The 13726-nt window shown below is 49.9% G+C and overlaps 1 protein-coding gene across 1 annotated transcript in view; it reads right to left on the bottom strand.

Annotated features, from left to right (window-relative positions):
* The window catches only part of ITGB3 (integrin, beta 3 (platelet glycoprotein IIIa, antigen CD61)), a 32683-nt gene extending 19205 nt beyond the window's left edge, over positions 1 to 13478 (bottom strand). The window contains exons 1-5 of the mRNA XM_004684047.2: positions 13391 to 13478; positions 5679 to 5874; positions 3222 to 3474; positions 1486 to 1648; positions 708 to 869 (exon numbers count right to left, since the gene is read on the bottom strand). Of these exons, the coding sequence (XP_004684104.1) occupies positions 708 to 869; positions 1486 to 1648; positions 3222 to 3474; positions 5679 to 5874; positions 13391 to 13414 (798 nt within the window). The 5' untranslated portion in view covers positions 13415 to 13478. The remainder of the gene's footprint in view (positions 1 to 707; positions 870 to 1485; positions 1649 to 3221; positions 3475 to 5678; positions 5875 to 13390) is intronic.
* Positions 13479 to 13726: the final 248 nt, after the last annotated feature.

Below are 13726 nucleotides of genomic sequence, written 5' to 3' on the forward strand. Positions count from 1 at the left end.
AACAAGTAATATCTTTAAAAGTCATTGCCTTCCACAGTCCATAGCTATAATGAAAAAAAAAAAAAAAAAAGAATTCTCACTTCCCCCCAAGATACCCAGAGTATCAGCATTCTAAGAGTCTGTACATTTTCTTTACTGCTCATGACAATTTCTTCTGTTTTCTTCGCAGCTTCTTTCCCTTATGTAACCATTTACAGTCATAGAAGACATAAGAAACCTTCTCGTGCATCATTAATTCATCCTCTGCCTCCTCCCTTCATGTGCAGTGGCTGAGCGCTTTGAACTTTCCCCATGTGACCTGCTCTCCATGCTTGCGAGGACTTTTGATCTTTTTCCTCTATTTTCTTCCAATAAAGACATGGAGTTCCAAGAAAGGGCTCGTCAGTGCAGAGTAAACAGAAAGACTAGCTTTTCTGTTCCAGCTGGGTCTGTGAACATGCAGTGGGTCCTTCTGGAAGCCAGGCAGCTGCTGCTGCTGCTGGGGGCTGTGAAAGTAGTGGACACTGACCACGGCCAGGGCCATCTCTAATGCTCTAATGGCTGTGCAGGCTGTGTCCTGCAGGAGCATTTCCAGTCGGTTGGGGCGGGAACAGGGGGAAACAAGCCCCACAATGGGGGCCGCCATTGTCATATTCACACGGAGACTCTACCAGGGTCAGGGCTGCGCTGGCCGCGGGAGAGGAGCCACAGCCGTAGCGGAAGCTCACCATGGTCGTGGAGGCAGAGTAGTGATTGTCACGGCCAACGTGGCACTGCCCATCGTTGGGCCTGACGATGCCCGCCAGCCTGCCGTCCAGTGCTATGTGAGTCTTGGCATCAGTGGTGAACACCAGCAGGTGGGAGGCGTCACTCCGCCAGCCAATCTTCTCCTGTATAAAAAAAAACATAAAGGGCAAAAGAGAGAAAGCAGTGTAGTCCTCTGTAGGTGCTGGTCGAAAGCAAGGACGCAGGGACACCCTGCCAGGGGGCAGGTGATCTCGAGACAGGCCTTCACCCCAACCCTTGGAGCACCACCTGGCGCTTTCCATCTTGGGGCTGGGGGTTTTTGTTCACTTAGGAAATCAGTCTCATAGCTGAAACACCTTTTCAACTTCAAATATAATTTTTTTATATAATAAAACTTTTTTATGATCACATGACCCAGCTAGAAATCCACCTGCATCCGCAGAGCTGGGCTAGAAGAAATCCCGTCTGAACAGCTGTGCACTTGGCTGTCGCGAGAACCCAGCTGTGGCTCTGATCCACTTCCAGAGGAGCTGGAGAGCCCTCCCCGTGGGGGGTGGGGGGGCTCTGAGGTTCAAGCAAATGTCAGCTCTAGCCAGGAAATGGAAACCAATTGTGTATGAGGAGCAATTAATGGCCCAAACTGTAGGAGCGCTGCCGTGTTCCAACCTCTCACCGCCAGGCATCTGCACAGCTGAGCCACTTCCTTCTCCGTTTGACCTGTGAGAACCACCCCTGGCACTCCGAGCCCTCCCAACTCACGTCACAGACTGTAGCCTGCATGATGGCATCAAAGCCACCCTCTGGGGCATCTCGGTTCCGGGACACACTCTGCTTCTTCACTTCCTCATTGAAACGGGTCACCTGGTCCGTTAGCGTCAGCACATGTTTATAGCCAAACATGGGCAAACAGGTGGTCTTCATACTGGGGAGGCAGGGAGACACCATGATGGAAAAGACTGTGTGGGGCGGGGGGTGGGAGAGGGTCGAGGCCGACTGTGGTAGCCCAGACCAGCTCCATTGTATCACCAGGCGTTGAGAGCCCCCCAACCCTAGGCTTCACATGGCCTCACTGGCAGCTAGCCTAAATGATGTGGAGCCAGACTGCCTGGGTTCAAATCCCCGCTCCTGAGGGCTGACGCTAAGCAAAACGAGCCAGAAGGAAAAGACAAATATCTGACGGTTTCACTTCTGGGAAGCCAGAGGGACAGGGGAAAAAGAAAACTTGTAAACCATAGACTTGAGGCACACAGGGGAGAAGGGTGAGGTGAGCACAAGGGACTGTGGGGGTGGAGCTCAGGTGCTGTGGTCAGGGGAGGACTCCAGGGATCACCCCCAGGGGAGAATTAAACACTGCAGAGATGACAACAATGTAAGAAGATAAATAAATCTAAATTTAAAATATTAAAAAGAAATAAAAAGCACAACATTTCTGATGAATACTCACTTTTAAACAGAAGGATGCATTAATGAAATGCCTTGCTATAAGTATTATAAGTTTTGTTAGAAAAATAAACATCTCACACACACACACACGAGAATCCCAGTTCCTCCATTAACGAGTCATGGAGTCTCAGGCAAGATGTTCTGCAGCTCAGCTGCAACAGGAAAACTGACAGCATGTCACTCATCAGAGATGCTGTGAGGCTTCCGTGAGTTGAGAAACATAAAGCACTTCCATCCGAGGAATTGTTATCACCTATGCTCAACACTAGCACAAACATGTGGCAGCTGCCAATGGGTGACTAAATGTCCCCTGTGCCAGCCAGGACTGTGTCTGGCCCCAGCCTAATTTATCTGTTAGTTACACAGATGACTGCCAGTGAACAGGGGAAACACAGAACCGGACAGACAAGGGGCTCAAAGTCACATCATCTAACTCAGAACGAAAAAGTCTGATGCCAGGATGGCTCAGTCACCATCATTTTAAATGATGAAAGCCCACGGATTTGCTGGGCCTCCACCAAATTACACAAGTCATTTAATCAACGATAACCCCAGTGTCGACAGAGGCACATTTTTATCAATTTACAAATGATTAAAAGGCTCGATAAATACAATTTCCATTTTGTATATGTCTCTAGGACTTCACCTGCTGCATTTTGACCCTGTAAAACTCATACATTTGAAGAGGAGGAGAATCACAATGGAGTTAATCCTTCTGAAGCCATAACTCCTCTATCTACTTATCCATAAGCTTATCTTTACTTTTGATATCATTTCCTCCATTCTTGTTCGTTCCCTATTTACTTGTCACCAAGACCAAGATGCTGATGGATTTTCTTTCTAGGTCTTTTAGCCTTGGATTCCATCAACACAAACTTCACACCAACAGGCCAGCTTCTGTGCCAGACAGGAAAATCAAGCCCAGGAGGAAAAGTGATTTAGCCAGAAGGCATTCAATAAAGATATCCAAGAACTGGAAACAGGAATGGGGATGTGGCCCTGTCTGGAGTGCAGTGTAGGGTGTTACTCCAGCTTCCAGAGAAGGGACTTACTCATAGCAGGGATTTTTGAGTGCAGCTGGTGGGGAGATGTACATGTATGGAGATACAGGCTTGTCCACGAAGGCCCCGAAGCCAATCCTTAGGTTACTGGTGAGCTTGCGCATCTGGGAAGCCAGCTTAGTACCCAAGTTCTGGATGCTGGACAGGTCGTCTTTCATGGAGTAAGACAGGTCCATCAAGTAGTAGATATCCACAGGGTAGTCCTCCACCTGCCGGACTTGGACGGAGAAACTCTTCGAATCATCTAGAAGGCAGAAGAATGTGAGTGCTCTGTTCCTCCTCTTTCTCCTTCCAAGTGGGCTTGGACATCATTGGGATTTAAGTAAATTCTTGATCAGATCGAAAGTCAAAGCCCCGGTCTCTCCCCCCCACCCCACCACCACCGCAGTTCTACTTCTCTTCAATCTCTTGGATCCCTCCCCCCCCATTTTTAACCTCTTCTTTTCCAGGCTAAAACTCTCCATCCTCTCCAAATGCCCAGCTGTCTAAAGCTGTAAGTCCCAAGGACCTACTGCCCTGAGTCACAGAGGCTTGGACACTTTCTATGCTTCAAACCCTGTAAAAGGCAGGAGCCTTCCCCGATCAGTGCTTTTGTTTCAGCTTCAGCTACCCACCATACGATGCCATACTGTGAGGGAGAACACACGTACTTTTATTACGGCAAATGTTATGAGGGCTCTACCTTGTGACTAGTTCTCGTTGTTAATGTCTTACTGTGCTTACTTTCTAAACTAAACTTTATCATGGGTGTGGATACATAGCAGGTCCTCGGAAAATGTCATTTCTATCAATATCATTTCATAATTTCTTTGATGAGAAAAAATATCTCACTCCTGCCTAGGGTCTCTGCCCAGAGTTCATAAGCTCTCCCATGTCTGCCTGGGTTTTCTCTGGGCGCTCAGGTTTCCCCCTACATCTCAAAGATGTGCACGTTAGATTCATCAGTGTGTCTCCCATTTTCCCCATCTGGGTAAGTGTGGGATGGGGGTGTGAGTGCGCCCTGGGGTGGGAGGGCATCCTGGCCAGGGTCGTGCCTTGTGCCCTCATCTGCCACCAGAGCAAGCTCCAGCCACCTGCAGTGCCGACCTAGAATAAGGGGATTGGAGAATGAATGGGTGAGTGAATGCAAATGATTGTTTAATATTAGAAGTGTTTGGGGTTTTATTTTAGAAATTTGGTTATATTTTCATGATCCGAAATATGCCTTAAGAACATAACTTTTTTTTTAAAGATTTATTTATTTATTCATATAGAACTGCTGGGGTACAGGCCAGAGATGCAGAGGGTGGGAGGAGCCACCAGAGACAGAGTGAGGAGCAGAACAGGCTGACTGACAAAGTACACTGCTGAGGGGAGCAGCGGGCGGGCCAGGAGAGGTCTGCCTCGCCATGTGGGTCACCTCCGGGGCATGCGGGGATTGAACTCATGCAGAAGTGGCTTTAGCTTCTTAGTGCTGTGCTTTAACCCACTGCGCCACCAGGGAGGGCCAAGAAGATAACTCTTTTCTTTAATTTTTTTTTTTGAACATAACTCTTTTTACATGAAATTGCCATTAGTAAAATTTGGTTTCCTTTTATGTTGTTTCATTTAAAATCTCAGTTTCCAATAACCAATTAATCACATTAAGAAAGGACATAGTGTGTAATGGGAAAAATATACAGTTTATATACGTGTGTGTAAGTTTATCTATACATATACACACATATACAGTTTATACACACATGTATATAAACTGTATTTTAATACATATATACATGTATTAAACATATAGAAAATATATACAAGTGTATAAACTGCATTTTTATGCATATATGTGTGTACATATATACATACACACATGTGTATATTTACACATCGTTCAGTATGTTCTGTTTCAGGCATCTGCTAGGGCACTAGCACGCACCCACTGTGGATAAGGGGGGGCTGTTGTGTGTCCACACGGCTAACACATGCTTTGCACAAAGAAAATAGTTTCTCAAGTTCTTCTTGATTAAATTGGAAAGTCCAAGTCAATGCTTCAAGAAGCCTGTCTCTCTTAGTTTATTCTGCCTCTTTTAATGATCTCAGCCTATTTTCTCTGCCCCGTGCCCATTTCACATGCAAAGGAGAACTTACAATCGTTGTCCCATCTCACATCTCATTTCTACCTCAAAACAAAACTTACTAGCTTTATATAAAACAGACTTTGGGAGAAAAAGAAAACATTTTTGAAGACCTACTATGTTAGGAGTGTTAAGGAACTTACTCCCGGTCAAACAGCCAATATATGGAAGTCGAGACTCAAACTCAAATGCGAGTCAAAGCCCCAACACTGTCCATGTTCTTGCATTCTGCACAGAACTCCCCCGCATCCTTCTCTCCAACCCCATTTCTGTTCGGGGCTGCTTCCTGCTCAAGTTTCCTGCCCCGACCACCCCTGTGCCTGGCGCCATCCGCCCATAGCCCTACCTGGCCGTAACCGTAGAGCAATCCTCTGGGGACTGACTTGAACAACCTGGGAGCCGTCTCCAGAGCCCTTGTCGCTCAGAGGCCTGGCCTCTAGGATCCTGGCCTCACTGACCGGGAACTCGATGGACTCCAGGGCACACTTCTCCTTCAGTAGATTCTCCTTCAGGTCGCAGCGGGCTGAGCCTAGAGGCAGGACCTATAAGACAGGAGACCAAGGGCAAATCTGTGATCAGAGCTGCGGGGCTCCGGCGCCTGCAGGCCCTCCCCCCTCCCAGAAGTCTGGAGCTCACCCAGCACTTGGAGTTAAACCAGCATGAAGGAGCTGGCACCATCCTTCCCGAGAAGACCTCTTTTTTTTTTTTTTAAGATTTATTTATGTATGCATACAGAGCTGGGGTACAGGCCAGAGGTGCAGGGGCGGTGAGAGGATTCACCAGAGACAGAGTGGGGAGCAGAACAGGCAGATTGACAAAGTACACTGCTGAGGGGAGCAGCAGGCGGGTCAGGAGAAGTCTGCGGCGCCATGTGGTCACCTCCTGGGCGGGCGGGGATCGAACTCATGCAGAACTGGCTGTAGCTTCTTAGTGCTGTGCTTTAACCTGCTACACCACAAGGGAGGGCCCCGAGAAGACCTCTTGCAAGACCCATTGGGCAGCTGAGGCCTCAAGAGGTCGGGTGGGTGGGTGCCTGTTCAATGTCTGGAAGCTAAGAAGTGGCCCGGAACAGCCATAGGCCTTTTCAAACTATGCAAGCAATCCACTTGTGAGGCCCAAAATCCATTTGGGATCTCAGTCACTTCATTATTAAAGTCAATAGAATAGAGTAGAAAGCATCAATGTGCATAAATAGAAAAAGTAAATATTCTTTTGGAAATACATATTGGGGAGAGGTGTTAATACAACTAATAAATAGCAATAGACCATGTATTTCTTTTTGTAGGTCAGAATCAAACAGCTGGGGAGCTGCCGTGTTAAGGTGCTGGCTGGGGTGTACCATCCATGAGGGCAGGGACTGCGTGTCTTGCTCCCTCTCTACTCCTAGCCCCCTCAGGCCTTAGGGCAAAGGTGCCCGGAAGGAGCACAGAGAGGCACAGACGGGCTAAGAGCACAGGAGGAGCTGGCTGAGGCCATCTCAGCTTTGCCACTTCCTGGCCAACTGGTTCCTAAGGTGAGTCACCCAAACCCCCGAGCTGTAACATGACGGCAGTACCAGCCCCATCTTCGCAGGGATGTTACACGGGACTAAAGATGCGACCGGCTGTTAGTTCTTGGAATCAGAGGTTCTGTCAATAGTTCCTGGGGGAAGGGGGCCTCCCTGGAGGCCTAGGGCTAAGCCTCAGTGCCATCACCATTGAGTTCGATCCCCGGCCAGGAAGCTGATTTACAGGGCCCAGCAGACCTCTCCTATCCCACCCGCTGCTCCCTCAGCAATGTATTTCAGTCCATCTGCCTGTTCTGCTCCCCACTCTGTCTCCAGTGAATCCTTTCACACACAACCCATACCTCTGACCTGTACCCCAGTTCTCCTATGCATAAATAAATAAATAGACATTTCCATCGTAAATGGATGCTGAATTTAAAAAACTAGAAGAAGAGTTCCTGGGTAACTTTTATGAATGGCATGGGCATGATGCCAGATCACTGACCGGAGCCTGCCCTATGGCTTTAGCTTCCGCTAAAGGACAAGGACAAGGTGGAGCACCCTTGAGACCACGGCAAGCATCCCATGGTCTCTGGGGGCTCCGTGTTCCTTTGCACCTCAGTATTGAGAGAGGGGACCAGCTATAGCAGAAAGCACACAGGAATCAGATTCAGTCCTAGGTCTGCACGAGAGAGCCAAGTGACCTCAGAGAAGTCCTCTCACCCCGTGTGCCTCAGTTTTGTCACCTGTTAATAAGGGGTGGGGGTTCTAGGTGACATGGTGTTTCCAGTCCCTTCCTGTGCTGACATTCACAAAGTTAGTCAGCACTACGCGGACACCAACCCACTGGGGCCCCTTGCCCATTGAGGGCACTGGCTGCAGAAGCTCAAAAACACCTCCCTGGACTATTTCACAATCTCTGGAACTTGGGCCCTCAGGTCCTTCACATCCCTGACCCCCATCCCGCCGCACAGCCATACCCAGAAGTCAGCCAAAGGACCCAGCCAGGATCCCAGGACGGCTGTGTCAACAGCCATTGAGCACTGGGTACATGCCCAGCTCTGGACAAGCACTTGACATGGATTCCTGCAATCCCCTGTTTACATTCTGCAATGTGGAAACCAGGGTTATCTGAGAAGTGAGGATCCGAGGCTTGGTGCCTTTAGAAACATGGAGCCTGGGGAAAGTTGCACCCAAGAGCACCCCAGGTAGGGGCTTGAGGGGCATGGGGAAGGCAAATAACATCCTGCTTCACCAGCCCCTGGGTGAATGGTGGGAAGAGCTGGGCTACAGGAGTCACCCACGCTCGGAAGTCAAGACACTAACTGAAGTCCCCCAATCTCTTTCCCTCTCCGCCCAGCCCTCCTCCATGGGAACAACACCAATGGTATCAGAAACCAATGTCTTGAGCCCCCAAAAGTTGTAAGTTAAGTCCAAGCCTCCAAGATGATGGTATTCGGAGTCGGGGGGCCTTGGAGGTCACATCACCCTCTGCCGTTTAAGGACACTTGGCAAGAAGACACCATCTATGGCATAAAATTGGCTGGGCCCTTGATCTGGGGAATCAGTCTCCAGAAATGTGAGGAATAAATGATGGTTGTTAAGTCATCCTCTCCAAGGTATTTTTGTTATAACCATCAGAACAGACTGAGGCGAAAAGCACAAGGTTACCCAGGCCCAGGCAAAAAGTGGAGGGACTTCTGGAAACCAACAGCTTCCTTCTTTCTCAGCCTCGCAGGTTTGAGGGCAGAGAAATACATGAGCCATGAGAAACAGTGTGTAAGACGAAGCCTTCCCGGGGCAGTGGATTTCAGTGGTTCTGCCTGTTCTGCTCCCCACTCAGTCTCTGGTGAATCCACTCACCACCACCCCCCAGCACCTCTGGCCTGTACCCCAGTTCTGTATGCAGAAATGAATGAATGAATAAATAAATAAATAAAAGACTAAGCCTTCCTGGCTCAAAAGATTCCAGCAAGGACATCCAGGGTCTTACAAGTCTCTGAAAAAAATGAGCCCCCCTCCCGCCCCAGAATAGCAGAGGGGAGGACTCAGCACTTGGGATTTTGCACCCAAACTCTCCTTACAGCCCCTGCCCCTCTCCCCACCCCTTGCCTTGGGAAGCATCATCTTTCTTGCTCAAAAACTGCCCCCATTATCTCTGATTTCAGATGCCCACAAAGCCCCAGGGAGAAAACCTTCCCAAAAAGGCAATGATTGGACACAGTGAGATACACTGAGAAACTGATCTCCCAGAGCTAAGACAAATGTTGAAGGAGAAGGAGGGAGGTGAGTGGAAGGCCCAGAAAATGAATGACAACAAGTCCCAAAGGGACTGCACCCACAAGGCAGAGATTGCTTTGGTCAGGAGTGGCGGGGGGCGGGGGGGACGCCTAGTCCCCGTTTGCTAACACAACAGTTCTTTAGGAGGTTTGAAAGTGGGGCCACGATCCTAAAGGCTCCTCTGACTCTCTTCAGACATGTAAATGCTGGGACCCTCCCTGGTGGAGTAGCGGGCTGGAGCGGTTAGAGCGCTGCACTGCAAAGCGAAGCCAAGCTGTGGCCACTTCTGTGCAAGTTCCATCCGCCTGGGAGGTGACCCACATGGCGCAGCAGACCTCTCCTGTCTCCCCGCTGCTCCCCTCAGCAGTGTATTTCAAGTCCACCCGCCTGTTCTGCTCCCCACTCTGTCTCTGGTGAACCCTCTCACCTCCTGCACCTCTGGCCTGTACCTTATTTCTGTATGCACAAATAAACAAAATCTTTATAAAGAAAAGAAATGTAACTATTAAGAAACAAAGCTGTCTCCCTCCCACCCCCCTAGGGTCAGTGACGGGAGAGGTCAGAACACAGCAGGCCAGCTCCCAGCCAAGCTCTCCCTGAGAGCCTCTTGTCCCAGAACCCGAATGACCTCAACACACTCGGGCAGCCTTCCCACTCCTGACAACATAGGCTGCGAAGGGAGAAGGACTGTCTCAGGTTCCTTAAAAATGGGAAGGAAGGGAGAGGAATATTAAAGTCCCAGCTTCCAGTGAGGCCGGATATTACACAAAAAGGGCAAAAATACCCAAGACCCAAGGGAAGATGACAAGCCCCGAGGTGGGAAGGCCCAGCCCACATGCTGGAGAGCTGAATTCCCTCCCTTTCCTGGGAGAGATACACAGGCTGTTAGTCGAATTTTCCATGAGTCCCATTTTGGAAATTGGGCAAGTACAGGGTGAATAACTATTATTATCCTTCCTATCTCACAGGGTTGATAAGGAGATAAAAGAAAATTGTGAGTGGATATGTTTTCAAAATATAAAACTATCTGGAGAGAGAAAGGTGGAAGTCTATACATATCAGTCTAAATCAAATCTATTCACCTTGGTGTATTTAAACACATAAATGCAAATAGAAGTGACTCTTTTCTACTACTGCCATGAGAGCTACTATTACTATTGCACAACCTTCTGGCAGGACAAAAGCCGAGATGGCCTGAGACTTGGTCTTTTCTGCAGCTTGTTATCAAACACTCCATGTCAAATAAATTAACATTGTTCTTTTGACTGACATCTGGGGAACACACGAAATCATCTGAATGTGCAGTGAGAAGTAATGTGAAGGGGACAGACAGGAAGAGAGAAAGGGAAAGTATTTTTGTTTATAGCTATTGGTGTTCACACCCCAGTGGTTGGAGCGGAAGGAGCACTTTTAATATTACACTTGCACAATAACAAATTGGAACAAAACTCTCAAGCTGAACATTTATCCTCCAAAAAAAAAAAAAAAAAGTAGAAAGACCAAGCAATAGTAAAGTAAGAATAAAATAAAATTATGTTTGGAAAGTTATTACAGCGTGGCCTAGATTTTCTTCTGTAGATGCAGAGAACATGGAAAGGAAGTCCTACTGGGATTTTCTGCGTTCCAGAACCCAAGCCTGCGCTTTCATTGACTGTCAGGCCGAGTCTGATGTACATCCTGGACAACAGGAAAACCCCTAGTACTTCCCTCCACCTTGGAGTTGCCAAATTTGGAGGACTTACTTATACTAAAGAGTTATTGGTTGTTCGATTCCTGCTGAACTGGGTGTCCTGTATCACATCGGCAACACCACCAGCACTTCCACCCACCTGGCGATCAGCTGCCTCAGTTTGCCAAAACTGCTATCATAACCACGCATCGCCATGCAATAGGTCCTGGGTCCATGCTGGGAAATTTTTATATTTAATTAGCACCCGAGATGATTCTTGCCACCAGGCAAGTTTGGAATGTTCTAGATTTCTACATGGTACCACTGAGACCAAGGCCACAAGTTGAGTCTCTGTGTGGGGTCAGCCTCTGTGCTAGATTCATGGCCCGTGTCAGCATCGGAAGCCCCCACCCTGCGAGAACACACCCTACCAGATGGGCCAGCTTTCCTGCTGCCCAGCCAAGCGCTCGCTCTCCACACCCAGCCGTCCTCTAGGACCAAGGGAAAGCGGAGCCCAACCAGTTGTTTTTCCAGGCACTGCCAACCCGGCCTGCAGCTGGAGGCCAGGCCAGGAGCAGAGGGCTCTCGGGCGGATTAGGCAGCAGATCACATACAAAATGGCCCAGATGGTACAGTTTTGGGTTTTTAAGTCAACGGCCAAGGCATTTCAGCAGTTAAACTCAGCCTGTGCAGGGAAAGTCCTCAGGGAAAAAAACAGCCTGGGATTCCCACTACCCACTTCTCAGGGTAGGGACAGCAATGGGGGTCACACTTGGCTCTCCTGGGCTCCTCCACTGTGCCTCTTCCCCCTCTCCCTCTTGCACAGAGACAGTTGTAGTCATTCACTCTCCCCCTGACCATTCTTCTAGAGAACATCATCTTGGACCTCCTACCTCCCCTCCTCAGTTTTCTTTGGTCCTAGCTGGACCTGCTTCCTCTCTGACTCCCCACTCCTTGGCTGGTCCCGCCTCATCTTGATCCTACCCTGGGCCTTGCACCCCTGCCCTCCCCAGTCTACCCCAGCAGACGGGGTTGGCCACAGTCATTGATAAATATCCTATACTTGCATCTAAACATGGGTCAGCAGCCTAAGCGCTTTGACCAAGTCCCAGCATTCCGCGGCCACATGACTCGTCCTGTGCTGCCCCAAGACTGTTTTCTTTGATCCGCCTCTGGGCCACAGTTGCCTTCACCTCTCTTGCTTTGGGCTGATGAGGAGGGAAGGAGGGAGAGTAGCATTCAGCTGACACTAGGGTTTCTCCCCTGGCTCCGTGTCTCCCCAGCAGCTAGGGTCACCCACGCCAGTGAGGCACCCTCCCCAATCAGCTCTCCCTCCTTCCAGGACTCGTTACTGAATCCCAACTACCTTGTCAAAGCAGCTTAATAACACCATGATGGAACCAAGGGAGGCAGGCTATGGCCACAGAGAAGGGAGGGGCCGCCTCACGCTCTGCTTGAGCAGTCAGCTCCGCCCACAGGGGTGGAGAACCTGAGGGGGTGGGGGGGAGGGCCCCACCCCCTCCCTGCCCCAGGGGATGTTTCATTTGCTAAATGAAGTCAATGTGGCCCAGATGTTGGGCAGCTGCGTCTGGAAGCAGTTCCCGTGCGGAACTGCACAGAGGCCAAGGCAGTGTGTCGTGGCAATCCTCCTTGGGGGGATAGACACAGCCTCGTGGCTCACACTCCCCCACCCCCAGCCCGCCTGCCTGAGAGGCTGCCTTTTTAGGAAACTCAGCAGATTGGGAAGAAAAGCAGACAGAGGGAAGGAGGGCTGGGTTAGGCGGTTGGAAGACCACAGAGGGCAGGGACAACTGTGGTGACACAGGGCCCCTCAGGTAACTGAGAGCAGCCAGCCAGGTAACCACCTGTCGGGAGGATGGAGAGGTAAGCCAGTGACTCAGCTTCACACGGAAATCTCTGGAATCTATCCAGCCACCGTCACCCCTCACCCCATATGTACACACCCCAGCTCCTGCCAGCACCAAATTCCCATCCCAGCCACAAATAGTCATTCCCTCAGACACACTCATTCCCCAGGGCCCCAGACACAACAAACGCTCTGCCTAGACACAGCTAACTCTTTCCTGTCTCCCCTCTACCCCTGACAAATTGGTCCAGCTCCTTTCCTCATTGACACCTAGGAATCCCCATTATCAGAGAGGATAGGGGAGAGAGATCCACTATGTAAGCACTCCCCCCTCCACCCCCACAAATGCAAGGTTTCTCTTTTATTTGCCTCTTTAAACTGCTGGATGTTTGCAAGCAGCAACTTTTCTGTCCCTATTGCCCTCACTTGCCTCTGCTGTCTGTTGAGACAACGAAGCCCTGCTTGCCTGGGGTGCCCATCACAGCAAGGGGTAAACAAAGTGTTTCAAGGGGTTACAGTGACTATGGTGAGGCCAGAAAACCCCATCAAATAGGCCAACACCAAGGCCATGTGGCCAGGGAGGCGATCCCAGCCACACCCCCCAAGACAGCTCACTTCAACATCCATCAAAGGAAAGGCTTCACCTAGATTTGCTTGGAAGAGACAAGGAGCTTGTATACCTTAGAGGGAGGTGAGACCTCGCGGTTGGTACAAGGCAGTGTGGGAAAGAAGTGAGGCCAGGTGCCTGCTCCTTACCTCGTCCGAGCACCAGGCACACATGGGACTCACAGCCAGACATTGCTGGCAGGAGTTCACGCCTCGTGTGGTACAGATGTTGGGCCCTGCAACAGAGAGACAAAGCTATGAGCGCCTGGTTCGGCTCAAAGGAGCAATGGCTGCCCCATCCTTCCCGATGTCCCCAAATGTCCAGGTTGCTTCTTGCCCGTATCTTAGACATTTACCAAACACCAGCTGTTTGTCTGCTAAGGAAGACAGAGAATGGGGGAACCTGGAGAAACCCATCAGAGCCCTGAATTGACGAGGCCACAGTGGTGGTAACTGGTGGGCACAGCTGAGCTGTGGCCCCAGTGT

The sequence above is a fragment of the Condylura cristata genome, unplaced genomic scaffold, assembly GCF_000260355.1.
Source record: "Condylura cristata isolate star-nosed mole 26May11 unplaced genomic scaffold, ConCri1.0 scaffold00017, whole genome shotgun sequence".
In the NCBI taxonomy this organism is placed as follows: Eukaryota; Metazoa; Chordata; class Mammalia; order Eulipotyphla; family Talpidae; genus Condylura; species Condylura cristata.